We start from the raw sequence: 20,677 nt of genomic DNA on the forward strand, positions 1-20,677 counted from the left end.
GAGACTATACTTGTACAGACACTGTTAAAATGTATTTTCTGGAAGTACAGTTATTCTCTGCTATTTAAAAGAATAGCACTTTTTAAAACAATAGCAGTGGGCCTCTTCAGATCAAGCATTTATTTTAAAAAGCCTCTTCATTTTGTTAAGTTGTCTCGAATAATAATAAAGCAGTCTTTAAAAAATAAGTACAGTCCTTAAAAAATAATTTGAACATTCTATAGGCATTTATAGTTATTGACTTACCTCCTTGCAGCAAACAGCCTGATTAGCACAAGGGGGAAAAATCTGCTTCCCACCAATTTGCCATGTGGAGCAAACAGCTAGTTTCACTTTCAATTTCTCTGGATCATCAGCTGTTACAGGCTGTAGGGATTGCGATAGCTTATTGAAGCCCAGTTTGCTGCAAAGAGGTAAATTGCTAGTAAATTGCTAGAAGGCAGAGGCCAAAGGGTTGGGGCCGGTGGGTGGGTGAGACTACATTCGGTGTATAAGATGCACCCAAATTTTCACCCTCTTTTAGGGGGGAAAGGTGCGTCTTATACTCTGAAAAATACGGTAAGTTCTTGTATTTTTACAGTAAGTCTATAGAATTAGTATTATAGGATAGTTTTTGTCCTTCAGCTTTATTTTTTAGCATCGCTGGATTTCCCAGAAATTTGTCTTAATTGAAATTATTGACAAATTAGCATGGCTTGGAGTATACACAGATTCGGTTCCACCTGAATTAATCCATTTCTTCTTCACAGACAACTCTGGGTCACCTGTTCCGCAATTCTCGCATGGTGCAGTTCCATTTCACCAATAAAGACTTGGAATCCCTCAAGGGACTGTATCGCATCATGGGCAATGGATTTGTAAGATTCTACAATTGCTGGGATGTGGACATGGTTAAAAGAGATTCAACTAAGTTGAAGAAGTAGAGGCTTCCAGTTGAGGCTTGGTCATGATGGACAATTTAAGGCAGCCTGTTTTCTTTCCTGCTTGGAAAGCTGCCTGATGAGTAAACTGATACATATAACTGCATATACTGGTACTCCAGTACATAAAATTTCTAATATTATTGACACTTTTTAGAAAGTGATTTTAATGGAAAATGTCTTAGCATGTTGGTGAAGTTACTTGCCTGGGATGTTATAAATCCCGGAATTGAATTCACTTGCTCAGGATAATATAAATCCTGGAATTATAACTGGTAAATCATGACATATTACTGACATATCAGTGGGGCTCCTTATTCTCTCAAGATTGCTAGAAGAGATCCTTTAATGGTAGTGTTGAAGTGGGATGATTAGTGAGGATCTTCTCAGTTTGGGTGACATTATAGAGATCCCTGATTTTGAGGATTCATTAGTAGTACAGTTTTATAAATTGCATTAAATTGCAATTCATCTGTGTTCTTCCGTTTTTCCTGGTGCATTTAGTTTGGGCCAATGTAGTTTTTTAAAAATTTCTTCTTGACTTTTATATCTTTTTCTGATATTAAATGACTTTGTGATCCCTGAGAGAAAAGCAATACAGCATACAAATGTAAATAACATGGGGCAAAAGAATTTCATCTTGAAAGAACATTTCTCAGAAACCGCCACCCTTTAGCCGATGCACTTTTCTTGTCACATGAGCAGGCAGGCTGTGTCCACTTCCCTCACACAACGCCTTGTGAGGTGCGAGTTCTGATGCTGCTGTACTCCTCCAAGAAGAAAATCTTCATGGGGCTCATTCCTTATGACCAGAGTGGTTTTGTCAACGGGATCCGCCAAGTCATCACTAATCATAAACAAGTTCAGCAGCAAAAGGTCAGTAGCTGATTCTCTTGGTCTTATTTCCCTCCTCCCCCTTCAGCTGTATGTTCAAGCTTTTCAGCAGACTGAATCTGTTGAATTCTAGAGCTATGTCAGGTGTGTTCCCTAAGAGAAATACCAGTTTTGTCTCCAAAATTATAGGCTTCCCTGTACTTCTAGTTAGTATATTTTGTGTTCATAATTTGTTGATAAACTGGAAGATAAGATCTATTGATATTCAGCTATTCTGTATCAAATTTCTGCCTTGGAATTCTATGTAATGAAAAAACAGAAGAGAAATTTTATAACTGAAAATTACTTCTGGGTGTCTTGAACAATTACCACATTTCATAAGTTTCATTTATTACATTTCTTACAGTATTTTTTGCTTGGTAATAAATTGAAGCTGTGCCATTTCTAAGCATATAGCACCTTTAGCTTTAATTCCTCGACCAACATTTTTGCGTTTGTACAGAATGTTTTATTTGTGCTTCTGTATGGGAGTACATTCAAAATATTTTGGACTATGAAACATTTAACACTAGCATTGTGTAATGCTACAGTTAACTCCAGAAGGCTGTAATTTATTTATTCTCCATCTCTCTTTATAGCAGATGGGGGGTTCTCAGCCCATGGGGTCCACACCCAACACACAATCCTTCCTGACAAAGCAGCCTGGCACTTTGCCAGTAACTCCAGGAGTCCAGCAGCAGGTAAGGCATTAAGCAGAGTAGATTTTGCCCTGACTGCCTTTGGGCAACAGTCACAGAAGAAAGCTAAATGATCTTGGCATCATGCCTAGGCTTAGAACTGCATTACCTGTCTCCTTGCCTCATTGGCCACTCCTTATTGGATTTGCCCCTCCCTTTATCTTTTTGCAGATGGGTGGGCAACAGGTGAGCCCCGGTATGCCTCAGGTGGGAATCATGGAAGAACGGCAACAGGGTTTGGTGAGTCCTTTGTGGAGGTGGAAGCTGTTGCATTTTTTCTAAGTGGATTCATCCCATCTTTGAATCATTATTTTCTTGCAGCTCCACTTCTTTGGTCCTATAAGATCATGCTCTGGATGGAAAGAGGATGGAGGCTAAGCAAATTTATCTCTGGGTTAATTCAATACTCTCCTTTCATAACTGAGTGGTACACAAGCTAAGACCTCGTGACCCTGCACATAGGCTCCCATACCCTGCCAAATATTGCCAACAAACTAAATTTAAGATGATAAGTGGGAAAGATGTTGTTTAAGAAAGAATGTCATTTAACTATTAAACAAATTTAATGTATTTTTCACTACACTGTAATTAGAAAGATGGCCTTCAGCATGATATATACCACATCACCCTAAGGGAAAACACTATTTTGGTTGGAGTTGCCCCATACTTGTCTGGCTTTTCATATACAGGCCCAATAGACTTTTTTTCAGTCTATTGATGAAGAACACAAATATGTTCCTATTATGGTTCATTTTCTCCCAAATATTATTTTGGCTTGAAATGACTTTCCCTTATTTAACTGGCCTTCAGGCAAGGTCTCTTTGTGTCTTTAAATTATTTGGTCACTGCAGAAGTCCTTCAGCTGCACTCCACATAGCAAATCCCTGTCAAAAAGTCACATTCTTTTTAGCACTAACCCCATGTTTTTTGGTGGTTACCTACAATACCTCTGCATTGGTCTCCAGATTTATGGGAAATAATCAATTGCTTTGTAGATTCTTGCAAGCAACGAAATATTTCTTTTCCTTTTCATAGTTGCAGCTCCGAGTGCAGCAACCTCAGCCAGCTGCCCCACCTACCAACCAACCTCCACAAGCACAGGGTCCCCCACAGACTGGGCCACAGGCCACCCAAGGAGGGGCCATGCTTAGGCCCCAAAACCCAGGAGCCAACCCTCAGCTCCGAAGTCTTCTTCTAAGCCAACAACCGGTGAGTGCTATCTTTTGCTCTCCGCAAGCCCCCTGCCCCACCCCCCCATTCTTTTCCACTTTTTAAAACTGAAGAAGTTTGCTGGAATATTAGAGCAGTCCAGCACCGCAGCTCCTTTGCTTCTAAGAGCAAAGAGAAGTGGCTGCATTGCTTAGCTTAGCACTTGTAATAGTCCGAAAAGAATGCTATGCTTCTCTCTTCTTTTATATACAGCCCCAAGCTGGAGTCCCTCAATCCCAGCAGCCCCTTCACCACCTACAACAAGGGTCTTCAGGAATGTTACCACACCAGTCCATGGGGCAGACTCTTGGGCATCAGCCTCCTGGGCAGCAACAGCTCCAGCTTCCAGGACAGCCTCTTATGCACCAAGCTCCTGGACAGCAGTGGCCAACCCAGATGGCACCACGGCCACAATTGCAAGGTATGGGCAGGCTTGGTCTGAATTAACCAAAAACAAAAACTGCTACTCCCCTCCCAGAAACAGCTGCAAGCTGCTGAGAGTTGGGATAGGATTTTTTCTTTTGGCGAAAGGAACTATTTCTTTCATCAAGGGACATTAACTTGCAGCTGTGGGGGAGATAGGTTGGACAGGAGCATATGTCGCTATCTAGTTGAGCAGGTTATTATCTATAGAACACGGGCAACAGATGTGAAATATAGTAATGTATAGAGGTAAAAGCTGTGATGATGCTATTTCCTGATGTTCTAGCTATCTTAAGAGGGATTCATACATAAGCTATTTCTGGGGATGGAAGAGAAACAAAGGCACAAATCTTTTATTAGACTTCTGGGTAAAGCATTTGTTCAGAATGCCCCAGTGGATATAAAACTAAGCAGAATACTATAGCTAATCCTGTAACCAAAGTTTCTTCACTGTTGTTCTAAAGCCTCTTGGTGTTGTCCCTTCTCTCCCAGGTCAAATGTTAATGAACCCTGGTCCCCGGGGGCCTGTTTCTCAACCAGGCCTGCAGCAGGTTCCTGCCCCCAGCATCATGGAAGATGACATCCTCAGAGACCTCATCTGAGGACGCAGGAGGATATTCCTCCAATGTCACCCAGTGCTGAAATCATCTCTGTAAACTGGGAAGGTACTTCCTTTCCAGAGAATATTTTTTTTTCTCATTTGTAATTTTTTTTGTTCTTCTATTAAGAAATATTACACACTTTCATTGAAGTTGGTCTTTCCTGAGATTCATTCTGTTTCTCACTCCATCTGCTGCAATTTTAGGAATGTCACCCAGTTCTGCTGTGTTGTAGGGCACACTAAGAGTTCAGTCCAGCTTCCCAAGTTCCTCAGTGGGTTTTCAATTAATATTGGTATGGAAATATAATTGAATGAAAGGAGAGGGAAAATAAAAATGATCCTGTTGTGAGATATGTTGTGAGATATTGGAGAGATCCAATATCTCTCAAAGAGTATATATCTAATGATCCAAAGCATGGGTGTCAAACTGACAGCGTACAGGCCAGATCTGTCATGTACAGCCACACCCATCCCAGCTCAGCCAAGGAAAAAATGTTGATACATCATGTGATGGCAACATGATGTGGCGAGTTTGACACTCGTCTTTCAAAGGATGAGTTATTTTAATAGGTATATCAGAGGAAAAAAGGCATGAGAAGTTTATTTTCCTCAGCATCTCACATTTGAGATGTGAACCTTCTGCACCTTCCATTCTCCTCAGCAGGCAGGAGTTCAAACCCTGATTGGAACCCTAATTCAAATATCACTTCCTTATAAATCCCTACAATAACCCTTCTTTTGGTTTACAACTGTCCAAATTATAGCAACCCATATACATTGTATTCAAATTCAGGAATGGAGCAGTGGCCTAGAAGTGGAACTCTCGCCTCACAATCAGGAGGCTGAGAGTTCGATCCTAGGTAGAGGCAGATATTTCTCTCTCTGGGCACACTGAGAATATATCTGTTGAACAAAACTCTGCATTGGTGACAGGAAGGGCATCCAGCCATTAAAATACTAGCTCTTCAGCTATCCAGACTCCACCCTGCAAGGGATTATGGGGTCATTAAAAGATGATACATTGTATTCAAATTAGCTTTCCAAACACATAACGGTTTGGCTACAACAGAGGCTTTCATAGGGAAGAAGTAAAAATCTAAGTCCAGGATGCTACATTTCATTTTAGAGTTTATCCTTCTCAGAAACAGAGATAATATAAGATTATAATCAGAGTGAGTTCTTTTAATATATGAACCTGATGGAAAAGTAGATGGAGTGAACATGCAAGGACTAGATTGAAGTATGTCAATTACATTCAATAAAGCATTTCTACAAGCATGTGCACTATTGTTGGCCTAGCAGGCATTTATTAGTCACCCTTCTTTATTAGGCAAGGAGATTTTGGTTGCTACAGGAGTCAGGCCCAATGCCCTGAACAGTACAGTCACTGGAATCCATGTTACATAGGTCACAATGACAACTGAGAGCTACAGGGTAGATGAAAGATGGATCAACATCTGGGGGACAGCCTTGCAGAAGTGCAGTCTCATATTGTATTTCTTTGTAAGTGCAGACCTTTTGTCTGAAGGAGGTGAAGAGAGGCTTCCACAGTATATCCTGTAAAAGACAGAGAGATTAGCTAGACATGACAGGCTTTTTCATGGGGCAGCACCCAAAAATGTCACAGGTGCCATCCTTCTGCCTAGTGTTGGTCTAATTTCGTTTACCTGCCTATTTGCGTGTGTATGGCTTGCTACTACCACAAACATGCTGCTACCAGAAACCTCCTGAGGTCCCTTCTCAATGCTACCAAAACTGGGAAATTGGTGGGACATTCACTGCCTTTCTGGAGAGTAGTAGGACAATGTAATGGCACACTGGGCAGCAAAGTGGTCAGATAAAAGCAAATAATGAAGAACTAAGGCTCTCCAAGTGACATTTTCTGTCTGGGAAACTAAGGCTGCACAAAGCCTCTTGATAGAAAGAAGTTGCCTGTTCTTCTAGGATGGACTGCAAAGCCTGCTAGGCTGTAATATGTAACAGGAAATCCACTGTTCGGGGGTGTCTGTATTTTCCCCCCAGTAGTAACCAAGCAAGTGAAGAGCAGTTATCTCCTTGAGTCAAGTAACGCCCTATTTTATGAAGGTTACAATGCCCTTAATGTTAAGGCGCCAAATGGTTAGGAGACTGAGGAGTGGGTAGCTGCAAAGCAAGCTCCCCCCAACCTCCTTTCTGTGCTAATGCTTAAGTACCCCCATGCAGGATTCATGTGCCCATCAACTGAAGTCAACTCTCAAGAGCATCCCCAAAAAGGCATTTTGTCAACCACAAAGTAACAGTTCTAATAAACATAATCTACATCTACAAGATTTTAGAATTCTCTCCAAAAGTCACCAAGATGAGAAAACTATCTGCTGTAAACCAAGGCCATAGTCCCTTTCCTGGCAACTTTATATTACCTGTCCATTATGTCTCTGACTGCAGGAAACAAACAGTAGCAACCCCTATTTAGGGAAATGTGTAGCTATGACTGAATGCAGGTTTTTTTCAAGTCATTGCGTTGGCTTGAGTCTTAAAAGGGTGCTGGGATAGAGGATAGCTTTCTCATACAGGGGCCTTTTGGGCACATAAACTCACCAGGCATTATGGTCATCTGTGCTACCTTGGGACAAGGAACGTTGTCCTAACACTTCTCAATGGTGATTTCTCCCTCATATACCTACCTTGGTATTACAGTAACCACTACAGATGGAAGTGGTGATGGCCATGCAGACAGGGCAGCCATCCTTCTCAGCTGCGATGGTAGCATTGATAGGACGGCAGGCTTGATTGCTGCTGGCCACGCCACTTTGGAGAATGGAACAGTGAGTGGCAGCCAGGAACAAGAAAGTTGCTAGCAACTGATTCTTTGCCTGGATGTAAAAGAGGGAAGAAATGAGAAAGATTTCATTACTTTGGCATCGGTATCAGAACATAGTTTAGAATATCTAAGGGATGTTATGCAAATGGGACTGATATTGTTGGGCAGTATGCACATTTAATAAATTATTATAGCTTCAACAGGTATCTGGTCTGCTGGATCTGCCTTTTATTACTATTGTTTATGAGTCATAGTCATAAGAGACAAACAAAAGAGAATATCTCTGAGCCCAGGATTTTTTGGCAGCACAAATATTGAACTGCATAGATTACAAGGTTTTCACACAAAAGTTCATTCACTGTTCCTCCTAAATTTAGCATCTAATTTAAATATGCAAATATTTGTACTGCTTTCTCTTTAACTATTCCTAGTAACCATTTCCAGGTTTCTGATCACTGCCAATTGCCCAAATCTCTGCCCACAGATCGTGACCTGTTTTACCAGTCACTAGTATACCTAAAAAACACTCGGATGCTGAATTTAAAATACTACCAAAATTATTTAATAAATGGACAAAGGTGCCAGAATTGTATTTCTATACTAATTCAAGGAGAGAGCATCAGGGAGGGGGAGGAAAGGGGGAGGGTGTAGGTAGCTGCAGCCTATTTATGAGGGGGTTGGGTGCTCTTCCTGAACTAGGCCTTCTGTAATCATTTAATTTTCAATACCACATAATTGAATTAATATATATAAACCTAAAAACTTAACATAAAATATACTTTTTTTCTGGAAAGATATGGAAACCTTTGAAAAAGATCTGTTTTGTCAATAGTCTGAAGCAGGTATTTTCTCAAGAGTTCATATACCCAATCCATGCTTGCTAAGTAGTGCCTAGTGAAGCACCACAGAATACTTCTTTTCACCAAAACATGTAAAGCAAACTTTCCCCAATGTTGATTGTGTTTATCACAACTTTAGAATTCCTAGCCTGCATGGCTATTTTAAATGTGTCCATCTCATCCTGAAGGCACTCAGAGAAAGCAAACATAAACTTGTTGGATATGAATTGGAAAAAATTGTTCAACCTGTTAGTAAAGACATGTATTTACAGTATCCTCAACAATTCCTAGACTGATTAAAGTGAATCCACCAACTCTTCATGGAGGTAGTTCCTAACCATTGAGAAGCCAATATTAGCCAACAATTAACTTCTTTGCAATGTCCTATTATGCCAAAGCAACATACCATGATCTGAAACATTAGTAGATTATGTTAATGTGCAAGAAATATCATTGACCCAGCTATCTGCCGCCTCATTTGTACATACCTGCATTAACTTCATAGCGTCTCCAGGGCTGTCCTCCAACTGTGGTGTATCTGCCTCTCTCTTGCATTTTTATAGGGCTTTCCCCCCTCCCATCATACAGCTGATAAAAAGACTCAAGGGCAAAAATCTAATAACCAGGATGCAAAAACAACAAAGGATTTTAACAGCATCATCACAGTTCCTGCTGGAAATATTGGTTAACTATTGGCTCCTAGATTAAGGAAGCAACATTTAACCTATTTCATTTCAAGTCTGTATATTGATGTATCTTCATTTAATCAGAAAGTTGCCCAGCTGCTGGACTTTCTCACTCAACTTTACTTCTCCATCTTTGTAACAATATTGTCAAGTGGATATAGTTGAAAGAGACTGAGCTAAGCTCACATTCGTAATTTCAGATGGGGAAAACTAAGCTTCCCAATCTGCTATGGGCAGCAACCTGGATACTATATTACAGTAGGATTACCAGATTTGAGCTGCAAAAATCCAGATCACCAATTAGGGGAAAGGACTTTTCTGTGCTTTTTTGCTACTATCTAGTGATGATTGATAGTCAGATCACAATGGCTTTTCTAACTAGGATTTATATCTGGCAAGTTTATTCATTTGACACTCTGAAGATTAGACAGGACCCAAATTTTATGAGCAGTAATTGGGATCAAGAATGGTTAGAACATGAAGATCGGAACATACGTTGTAATAATAAAAGTCAATGAGTTTCAAGCATAAGGTAGGTTTTCTTAGAGCGAGAAATGCACTGAATCCTTTGTTAATGGAAAGATGAAATGTGTAAATAACAATAATTATAATATCAACCCGTATCAATCAGTAGCACCAGTCAATGGCATTTGTCTGCATTTTTGAAAGTTCAGTAACTGAGTTTCATGTTTAATGAATAAAGTATATAATAATGATATGGCAAAGGCAAGCAATGGTAGTACCAATAATAATAGGCATCTTGGGAGCAATCCCAAAACAACTGAAGCACCACTTGAACACCATAGGCATTGACAAATTTGCCATCAGTCAATTACAGAAGGCAGCTTTATTTGGAACAGCTTCCATTCTGTGACAATATCTGTAACACTGTTAAACATCCACATTTGCCTATACCAGGTACTTCATAAGTACTCGATATATAGACAAAAATGCCAAACCCAGTCTGAACATCTGACTGGCTATGCGATGATCAATAATGATAATAAATTATGATAATGATAACAACAGTAGTTGTAGTAGTAATAGTATTAATAATATTTTGTGGTTGGAAATGTTGCATTCTGCAAAATTGTTTGAATGACCATTCTAGGTGAAGGAATAAGAGTACACTGCTAGTATTTGACACTAGTTCTTGACTCCATCTGCTCTTAATGTAGTAAATGCTTAGATTGGTGAGTGCATGTTCTAGGACAGAAATGAGGAAATTAGACACAGACGACCGTTTTTACTAAATTTGGTGAATTAAAACACTATGACTTTTAATTCCTTCTGCTTATAGATTGAACTTTGATCCCTACTTTAAGTCCATGATCAGTGATCTGATATCACTGAAAGGAACAAAAGAAGTAGTTTTTCCGAGTTTGGTATTTAAAGCATCATTTTGCCCTTTAAATTTCTTCCCAATGAAAAGAAAAAGGGAACTTCATCTCTGCCCACAATACATAGGAAGAGGGCTCTTAGAGTCACGAATTGGTTTCTAAAGAACTTGATGGGGCCCATAGTTTGCTGCTCCCACTCCCATGGTAGTTGCCTTCTCCTAAGCCCTGTTTGGCAATAGCTTCAGAACCATGCAATATTTTCCATCAACCATGCTGTTTGCGTCTTCTCCAAGGCCGCTACTCGGGGCTACACCAGATGTTGCTAGGTAAGAAATCTCTTTCTGCCTTAGTTGCTTTCCACTTGGATTGCTGAAATATGGTGTCCTTGATGTCAAAGTGAGCTTCAAGGACCCAGTGGGATTGGAGTCAAGGCTAGCTGAGAGCTGCAGGGGAACTGAGGGACACCAGATTCTGAAAAGCTGCCTTAAAGCATTATGGGAAATTCTGCTCCCTGTCCCACAATAGATTATCTGTCAGATTCCCACGTACACACTGGACTCATATATTTCATACAGTATTTTTATCATTACCTCCACATAACTTTTATTTAATAAGTGAGGTGAAGGAGTCCCTGCAGATTTTACTCTGCTAGTCATTACTGACAATAGAGGGCAGTGCTCATCTCCATTTCAAGGCCATTGGGCCAGCACTGTCCTAAGACATTTCTGTGGTCATGTGCCAACATGACATCACACAGCACTGTTACCTTCCCACTGAAGTGGTACCTATTTATCTACTTACATTCAAACTGCTAGCTGGCAGGAATTAGGGCGTGGATGGGAGCTCACCCAGTCACAAGGAGCTTGGATTTCGGCCCTGGGCTGATACCTTTCCAGCCATAAGCCCAGCATCTTAACCTCTGAGCCACCACACCGCTCCTCTATATATAAGGTTCCCTTTTGATCAGGAGTGTCAAACTGGCTGCCCAAGGGCCAGATGCATGACACGCAGGCTACGCCCACCCAAGCTCTGCAAACGCAAAAAAAGTTATGATACATTGCAATATGTCATGTGACGTGATCAAATTTGACATCCATGCCTTGTATTCATTGAGAAAAACAACAGTAATGGAAGGAGCTTTTTCTCTTTCTTTTTAACTGACAACCATTCTTCAGTGTGAGAATTGGCTCAAATTCAGTTTCCCAGTTGAGAGCCAGGCAAACACTTGTAGAGGATGTAAAATGTCAATTTTGCTTCCATAAATGACGGGCTGGTCAATTAATTGTAGGACCTAGGGAAGAAAGGACCTGACTAACAAATCAACTGTACATATCTGATATTTTTGGCGACCACATGGCCTCCACAGTTCTTGGCAGGGTTCTCTCTCAAGGCCTATTCTGGTCCTCATTGTGATTAATTACTTAAGTATTTCTGAGCAATATGACAACTAAGATATGGATACAATTTCTCCCATTTTCCTAAAGATAGTTTTGCCAGCTAAAGTATTGGTTTTAAAAGTTGGCCCTTACAACTAAGTCAAGCCAGCAAGGTTTATGAACTGAGGTAAGTTGGCCTTGGGTACTTGGTGATTTCTCCCAAGAAAAAACAATACCTCTGTGAAGGTTTGCAGAAAGGTTGCTAGCAGTAATTTCCTACCTACGAGCGGTGGTGGAGGCATTGTTTACGTCAGATGAATGGGATAATGGATTTTAAGAGTACAGGACAAGCTCCAGCTGGTTCCAAGTTCGTCATCTGCTTAGAGATATCTGCCTTGGGGATTATTTTGCAGCCTTGGATGAGTCCTTCTTCCTATGTAATGCACTTCACAGGGCTATTGTGAGGTTAACATGAGCTGTTTTCTTTGCTGCTCTAAGGTCTCTGGCAAAAGGTGGAAATGCAAAGATGAAGAACAAAATCATGGTGATTATCAGTGGTCCCTCCTTGCAGACCTCCTGAAAGATAACCTGTGGATCAATAAGATCAGTTGGAGCTGGACCTATCAGTATTACCAGAACCACTACACATACTCAAGATCCATAATTCTCAATGCTTCTCCTTGGCCCACTAGGGAGAAAATTCTGCAACTATAGTTCTTGCACTTACTAAAAAAAAAAACCAATACATTTATGTCACCAAAATCATGGTCTATTTGAGGCAGACAAATCATTCTAATTAATGCCAGGGCCAAATTAAGTCCATAATACTATTACTTTTATCAGTGTTTCTCAACCATAGCAAATTAAGAGGTGTGGAAAAGCCAGCATTCATGCTCAAATAGTATAAAATGGGAAGCTTTATGCTGCCCCAATTAATTTCTTGTTACTTACTGTTAAAATATTTAAATTTAATAGCTGGAACAGTGGGGTTGCACAATGAGCCAGAACACCCAATTATAGTTGATTGATTGGAGAATGCTGGGTCCTGCATGAGGCAAACTGCACTGATTGGTTGCTGTGCATGTGAAGAGGGAGTTTCTTCCCCTCTTGCTGCCTTTTTCTTCTGCATGCTCTGCATGCGCTGTGATTTACCTCATGCTGCTCCTGTTTGCCTATCTTGCTTGCTGTAAATAAAGATGTATAATATATTTATAGTAAATTTCTCTGAGGTAAAAGTTTCTTCATGATACGGAGGGAGGTTGAAGTAGATTGTCTTATAAAGACAACATGATGCTATCTGTTACAGAAATGGGAGGAGGATTTCCTTTCCTTTCCACTGCTTGACTTAATGAGAAAAACTATCTCGAATGGAGGCCAAACATGGAGATGTTTCTGTGGAGGAAGGATTTGTGGACAGTTGTAAGCAATCTTCCAGAAAATTTCAAAGAGAAACAACAAAATGAAAAAGCACTAATTAGCACAATTTTGTGCTTGGAAGATAGTCAGGCATAATACCTGTGCATGGTTTAACATCTGCTAGAGAATGCTGACTTGCCTTATGCAAAATAGAGAGATGGCAAGCAGCAAAGTAAGTCTCACCAGAAAATTTAGAGAACAAGGCTAAAGTCTGGAGAAAGTCTGTCAGATCACCTCCAGTTCATGAGGAAAACTTTCTTGCATTGGAAGAGTGAGGATGTTTTCAGAAGCTCACAAAGTATATGTTGTGCTTAGTTCCCTTGATGTTACTTGGGACATTTTAGTAGCAAGACTTGAGTCCATGGATGAGCATGATTTAACTATGAATTATGTAACTGGGAAGCTTTTGCAACAAGAACAGAAAAGATTTGAGAGAAATGTACACGAGAGAAATGATAGTAATTTACAATTCAGTCAGAAAGGAACTGCATTCAAGAGAGATAAAAAGGCGGATGATAAAAGTCTGTGGTGAAACACTGATTTGCATGTTGATCCACTCAACATATTGTGAGAAATTGCTCAGTAAGACAACTAAAAGATACAAACATAAGAGAGACAACACAACAACAAAAGAAGGAAGACACATTTCTTTGGGGAAGGCAAACAACAAAGACACTAAAGATATTTGATTGTTGGACAGTGGGGCAAGTGAGCATATTGTAAATAACCCAGTTCTATTTTCTAGTTTAGGACCAGCTGCCCAGGAATATGTAAACCTGGCAAATGGTAATCATTCTTTTTTACAGGGCAAGGAACAGTATGTAGCATGGAGGGGTGGGTTTCAAAATGTTTTACTACTGGTTCTGTGGGCATGGCATATTTTGTGGGTAGGGTTTGGCGGTCATGTGACTGGCTGGGAGTGATTGGTATCATATGACCGGGTAGGAGTCGCTTGGCAATCATGTGACCAGAGGGGGAGTCACCAAGTCGATGTCACTGAATTCTTTGCCACAATGAATAACCTGCAAAAAGGGGATATAAAAACAGTAAATTTATTATTTTGTGAACTTACTATTTAAATAAGAATAAAATAAGTACACAAAACAATAAAAGAGCTACTTACAGAAGGAAGATAATTGTCCTTGCCTGTCTTCAACATCGATGATTACCTTGCTCCAATGAATGGCCTGCACAAGGAAGAGACACAGAAATGAACTCTTCAATTGCATGCACTACAGAAGGATGAAACCAGCATACAAAAAAAATAAAACAGCTACTTACAGGATGAGACTGTCTTTGCCTGTCTTCAACATCACCGACTGACCACCTTGCTTCAATGAATGGCCTGCACAAAGAAGAGATACAGAAATAAACTCTTCAATTACATCCACTACATAAGGATGAAACAAGAGCACACAACAGTAAACAGTTACTTACAGAAGGAAGGTGATTCTCCTTGCCTGTCTTCATGGTTATTCTTTTTTATTATTTTTTTCCCCTTCTACAACACCTTACAGTCATTATATCAACATTATGTCATCGTACCTGTACATGTATATATTATTTCGCTTCTATGTTTACACATCTTTATACACAGTTCTATATATTTATATATATTGTTTTTTGGCTTAATTAATTTTATTCTTGTTTTGCAGACATTTGTACCAAATGTTCCAAATTTCATAATATTCCGACTCTTCTTTATCTTTTAATTTTAGTGTTAATTTGTCCATCTCTGCACAATCCCAATTTTTTTGTATCACTAATTCGTCTGAGGGGATATTATTTTGTTTCCAGTATTGGGTAAATGCTATTCTAGCTGAGGTTAGCAGATGTGTTAATATATACTTAATTTTCTTTCTATATTTCCTTTTGATTATTCCCAGCAGAAAGATTTCGGGTTTGTATTTTATCTGTTCTCCTGTAATTTCTTGCACCCATTACCAAATTTTTGTCCAATATTTTTGTGTTTCTGGGCAGTTCCACCATATGTGATAAAAAGTCCCTTGCATTTTTTTACACTTCCAGCAGGTCGGTTTCATGTTTGGATACATTTTAGCCAATCTTGTTGGTGGTAAATGCCAACGATAAAACATTTTGTACATATTTTCTTTAAGTGCTGCTCATCATTTTAGTTTATAATTTGTGTTCCAAATTCTTTCCCAATCCACTAGATCTATATTGTAACCAAAGTTTTTGGCCCACGCTATCATGCAACCTTTAACGTTTTCTCCTAATGTTACTTCTAATAAATATTTTTAAATTTTTGTTATGAATTTATTTTCTGGGCCAATTAAAATTTTATCTATTTGTTGTCATTCTGTGTATATTCCACATTCTTTTACAGCTTGATTGTAGTTGGAGATATGGCCACCAATCTATATTTATATTTTGCTCCTTTAATTTCTGATTTGTTTTCAAATTTCCTTGGATGTCTAAAATTTCACTATATCTAACCATTTTTGATAGATCTAATGTATTGGGATATGTCATGGCTTCCATAGTGGAAAGCCATGTCGGTATTTTCATGTAGTGTTTTTCTCTAATTTTATTCCAGACCTGTATCAGTGCATCTCTAATATAGTGTCTGTGAAAGTATTTTTGTTTTTTTTTACCCTCTTCCCATAGGAAAAAATGCCATCCCATTTGCAAATCATGGCCCTCTAATGTTAGTATTCTTTCATTTTTTAAATTTATCCAATCCCTGATCCATGTTAGTGCTGCTGTGTTGTTCACCAGTCCGTCCCTGGAGGAAACGGCTCCAGGGCGGCACCTGGGCACAACAATCAAGGGGGGTCACCCACGAAGCTAATCCTAGAAAGAACTTGAGGACACGAGATCTCTCTGGGTGAAATGACAACTTTATTATGTAGCAAGGCTGAATATATAAACTTTCATACGCAAATGAGGTTTTCAAACATTGCAAATATCATTGGTTACAAATTATGCATCTGGACCAATAACAGAATTGATAACTGCGCGCTTCCTAAGTTTCACGTGTACCCTGTTTAGCGTTTTCAAGCAAGTACAAAACAAGCAAATTCTACAGGTGTCAAGAACAATTTGTGGTCGGCTATATCCGTCCTGTGTGGCTAGGTGTGCAGACTCTGCAAGTCCTACCTAGCTACCTGTCTAAACCATTTCCTATAGAAGGTTTTGCTGCCAGATACGGCCTAGCAAAAGGCCTGCTAACAGACAGTGAAGGCATGAAAGGAAAGGCATAATAGGATAGCAACATCTCCTCCTTTTTTTTATTATCTTTTTGTCAAAAAGACTCTTCCTCTTCATCTACCAGGGCTAATCACAGCATTCTACACATAAACCAATAAAAAATCACATCATGGCAAAGGGGGAATAAACAGTTACAGCACAGCATAGCGGGGAGAAAGGGCATGTGTGGGAGTTGCTGGCTCACATAGTTCATGTTACATGAGGCTGCATAATGAGTCCTGGCCGTTTAGGCCGGAAGGATGCTTCTGGTGTGATGTTTTTGCATCCCTGTGTATGTGTGTTTCAGACAGCAGAAACTGCCCTGCACACACACACCCGGAATGAATTCCAACACTGTTTTTGTTAAAAGGCAGCGTCTCCCTCTTCATCGCTGGGCATGCGGAAGGGATCTTTCCCCATGAAGGGGTTGACTGTTCATGTAACTCCATGTGGTTGACAATGTGAATATTCTTCTGTGGAACCAAGCTAGAGTATATTCTTACACATAGTGAATAAAGAGGGTACACATTGAATACAGCAACACAACAGTATCAGCAAAGCAACAAGGGTTATAACGGTCTTGGAAACATTTCCCAACCAGTTAAAATTTGGTAACCAAGAGATCATCCAATCCCACCAGGAGTCCAAGGCTTTGTATGTTTGTCCAACTGTTTGAACGGTATCATGTAATTTTTCCACACTGGTTTCAATTTGTCCGGACTGGTTCAAATAATGACAACAGGTAGCATTCAACCAAACACATAGTAGGGGGATCTGCGGCGAAAGACAGGGCAGCCGGTCGGGGGAGTGGAGGGTGGAGGGTGCTCTGCTCTGTGTTCCAGGTCAGAGACAGAGACAGCCTCAAGCTGTGGTTCCTGTTGGTTGGTCATGGTCAGGCTGCTTCTGTGTTTGTGTAGGTGGTTGTATAGGTGGTTTTGGCAAATATGGTCTTACGTGCCGTCCTGGGATTCAAAGAACTTTGTCTTTTAATTGGATTGCAGCGTAGTTCCTTTCCCAGGTCAGCAGGTCAGCAGGTCCTCGCCACGTCAAGTCAGGCAAGCAGCGATAGTAGACAGGTGGACGGGAGGTGTCTGCAGTAGGTGGAGCTGCAAAATGACGAGTCGCTGCCGAAGATGGTGGGCTGCCGGTGTGTTGCACTGCTGGGAGGCCAGGGGGCATTTTCCCCTATTGCCAATATATCTGTCCAGGGCATGTTTTAATGTCTGGTTGGCGCGCTCAGCCAACGCCTGACCCTGGCTGTTATAAGGAATGCCAAATTTCTCTTTTGGGTGTCCCAGCGATGCAAAGGTCCGAATCGAATGATTAATAACATGTTTGGTGGCTTCACCCCTTTGGGGGGATGCCATAATGTAGCCTGAACACGTATCAATGGAAACATGTAAATATTTCCAAGGAGCAAATGGAGGATATTGGGTAACATGCATTTGTCAAATTTGGCAACACTCTGTCCCTCAGGGATTAACTCCCATAGGGAGAGGGTTTGCCTGCTGGCTACAGGTGGGGCATAGTTGAATAATTGCTGATGCCTCATTTGCAGTAATGCCAAATGGTTTTATGAGCGCTTTTTTATTCTGGTGAAAGTAAGAGTGGCTATCCCAAGGTGTGATAGCAGAACAAACATTGACATGGGGTGGGGGGGCTGATGCCGCAGCGTCAGCAACATCATTTCCCTCCTGGAGAGGCCCAGGGAAGGGCTGACTTCAGATATGGGAGACATGGAAAAAATAACAGCGAGAGGAGACAAGACCTTGTAAAGTGAGAAACAGAGACAAAAGTTGTGAATCAACAGAAGAAGAGAGATAAGACTCACACAAAGAAGTTATAATCTGAGTCACATAAAGACTAGCAAGAATTAAGTTAAACGGTTGTTTGTCAAATAACTGAAAGGCCAAGAAGGAAGTGGCCAATTCATCTCTTTGAGCAGATTTTTGTGGCTCTGTGAGCTGGGTGTGCCATGTACCATCCTCCTGCCAGGCACATGCTCCCATCGGCAAAGACAGTTATAGCGTCTTTGATAGAAAAAAGCTGTTGAAGGAGGCTTCCACTGGAGTGGAAGGGCTTTTGTAATTAGGGCTGCAAAAAGGGTGGGTATCTGAGAAATAGTGGACAAGTGTCTGAGATTTTTCAGCACTCTAAAAGGGAGGGCTTCATAGACGGGAGCAGCGGCGCCCGTTATGTCAACGGGAAAAGCAGAAAGAAGTTCCAGATCATCTGGGGTGAGAGAAGGATCGGCTCGGGCAGAAGCCAAACCACGAGCCACAGCACTGCCAGCCATAGTAGGGAGAGAGAGAGAGGAAGCAAAATAAACGCCGGCAGGATCAGAAGAAGGAGGGGGAGGTGATGTGAGCGAAATGTCAGAAACAGAAGGAGAGGGAGGGGGGGAAACAGAGGGAGAGGAGACGGAGGGGACAAAATTTGAAGGGCGATCTAAATAAGGAGGTGGGGGAGTAAGATCAGGGGGTTCTATGGGAAAAACAGGAGAAGGATCAGAATGATGGAGTCTAAGAGCAGCAAGTATGACCTTCCAAGTCAGGAGCATCGGAGTAGGAGCACGAGGTTCCTGATGGAGATATGTGCCTATTTTCACCCATGGTCCAGGTTTAAGGGAGCCATGGTGAGGATAGGAGGGGCAGTTTTGCAAAATGTGTATTAACAGTTGGCGTAATTCAGATTTGGTAGGAAAGACAAATTTCTTTGTTAATTGACTTTTAGAAGCTCTGAGAATCTGGCCAAGTTCTTTAACATGAGCAATCTGCTCCTTAGACAGACCCGCCCCCATACTTACGAAAGATCAGTCATTTCCACGAACGACGACGAGTGCGTGGGTAAGCGATGGGGTCTCAGGCACGCGGCGGCGAGGCTGCGTCGGTCCGGCGGAAAAAATCACGTCGGGGTCACCACTTGTTCACCAGTCCGTCCCTGGAGGAAACGGCTCCAGGGCGGCACCTGGGCACAACAATCAAGGGGGGTCACCCATGAAGCTAATCCTAGAAAGAACTTGAGGACACGAGATCTCTCTGGGTGAAATGACAACTTTATTATGTAGCAAGGCTGAATATATAAACTTTCATACGCAAATGAGGTTTTCAAACATTGCAAATATCATTGGTTACAAATTATGCATCTGGACCAATAACAGAATTGATAACTGCGCGCTTCCTAAGTTTCACGTGTACCCTATTTAGCGTTTTCAAGCAAGTACAAAACAAGCAAATTCTACAGGTGTCAAGAACAATTTGTGGTCGGCTATATCCGTCCTGTGTGGCTAGGTGTGCAGACTCTGCAAGTCCTATCTAGCTACCTGTCTAAACCATTTCCTATAGAAGGTTTTGCTGCCAGATACGGCCTAGCAAAAGGCCTGCTAACAGACAGTGAAGGCATGAAAGGAAAGGCATAATAGGATAGCAACACTGATGCTTTGTAATAAAGTCAGGAAGTTCCATACCACCTCTGCTTCTGTCATCCTGCAGAGCTTTCAACTTTATCCTGGCTCTCTTTCCTTGCCATATAAATTTTAATATAATGTTATTCAATTCAGTAAAAAAAATGTCCTAATTTTATGGGGATTGTTTGAAAAAAAATATAATAGTCTTGGTAGTACATTCATTTTTATCGCTGCTATTTTCCCTAATAATGATAGTTGTAGTTTCCCCCATAATTCTAGATCTTTTTTTTATTTGTTGCACTAATTTTGTATAATTATTTTCTTTTATAGTTGAGCACTTTGCAGTTAGCCATATTCCAAGATATTTAATTTTGCCACTTGCAGTCCTATTATTCTTTCTAATTCTTTATTTTGTTCTTCTTTCAAATTTTTAGTTATCAGTTTAGTCTTTTCTCTATTAATCTTTACCCCTGCTACATCTCCATATTTTTCTAATTCTAGCATTAAGCTATTTCCTGTTTCTAGTGGGTCTTCTATAAAGAATACCAAATCATCTGCAAAGGCCTGAATTTTATACTCCTCTTTTTTTTAATTTTAATTCCTCTTATCTCCGAATTTTGTCTAATTCTTATTAAGAAACTTTCAAGCGTCAGGATAAAGAGCAGAGGTGATAGTGGGCAACCCTGCCTTACTCCTTTCATTATTTTAAAGGTCTCTGTATTTTCCCCATTTAATAATATATTTGTCCTTTGGGTGGAGTATTTCGTTTCTATTAATCTTTCAAATTGGTCCCCTAATTTCATATTCTTAATTTGTTGTGTTATGAATTCCCAATTTAAATTGTCAAATGCCTTCTGTGCATCCAGAAAGACAAGTGCCA

The 20,677-nt window shown here is 40.5% G+C and overlaps 2 protein-coding genes across 2 annotated transcripts in view; one reads left to right on the top strand and one right to left on the bottom strand.

Moving 5' to 3' along the window:
• The window catches only part of MED25 (mediator complex subunit 25), a 28,315-nt gene extending 22,307 nt beyond the window's left edge, over positions 1 to 6,008 (top strand). The window contains exons 14-20 of the mRNA XM_014065603.2: positions 750 to 857; positions 1,626 to 1,796; positions 2,393 to 2,494; positions 2,663 to 2,731; positions 3,527 to 3,700; positions 3,914 to 4,121; positions 4,616 to 6,008. Of these exons, the coding sequence (XP_013921078.2) occupies positions 750 to 857; positions 1,626 to 1,796; positions 2,393 to 2,494; positions 2,663 to 2,731; positions 3,527 to 3,700; positions 3,914 to 4,121; positions 4,616 to 4,725 (942 nt within the window). The 3' untranslated portion in view covers positions 4,726 to 6,008. The remainder of the gene's footprint in view (positions 1 to 749; positions 858 to 1,625; positions 1,797 to 2,392; positions 2,495 to 2,662; positions 2,732 to 3,526; positions 3,701 to 3,913; positions 4,122 to 4,615) is intronic.
• A 42-nt stretch (positions 6,009 to 6,050) lies between these two features.
• Positions 6,051 to 8,399, bottom strand: LOC106547829 (lutropin subunit beta-like). Its single transcript, XM_087714445.1, has 3 exons — positions 8,304 to 8,399; positions 7,388 to 7,576; positions 6,051 to 6,281 (listed from the first exon to the last, which is right to left on the bottom strand). Exons 1-3 carry the CDS (start codon positions 8,397 to 8,399, stop codon positions 6,051 to 6,053), a joined length of 516 nt encoding a protein of 171 aa, XP_087570571.1.
• Between the last annotated feature and the right edge of the window lie 12,278 nt (positions 8,400 to 20,677).

The sequence above is a fragment of the Thamnophis sirtalis genome, unplaced genomic scaffold (assembly GCF_051295495.1).
Source record: "Thamnophis sirtalis isolate CommonGarterSnake01/CBP01778 unplaced genomic scaffold, rThaSir2_p1.2 scaffold_4, whole genome shotgun sequence".
In the NCBI taxonomy this organism is placed as follows: domain Eukaryota; kingdom Metazoa; phylum Chordata; class Lepidosauria; order Squamata; family Natricidae; genus Thamnophis; species Thamnophis sirtalis.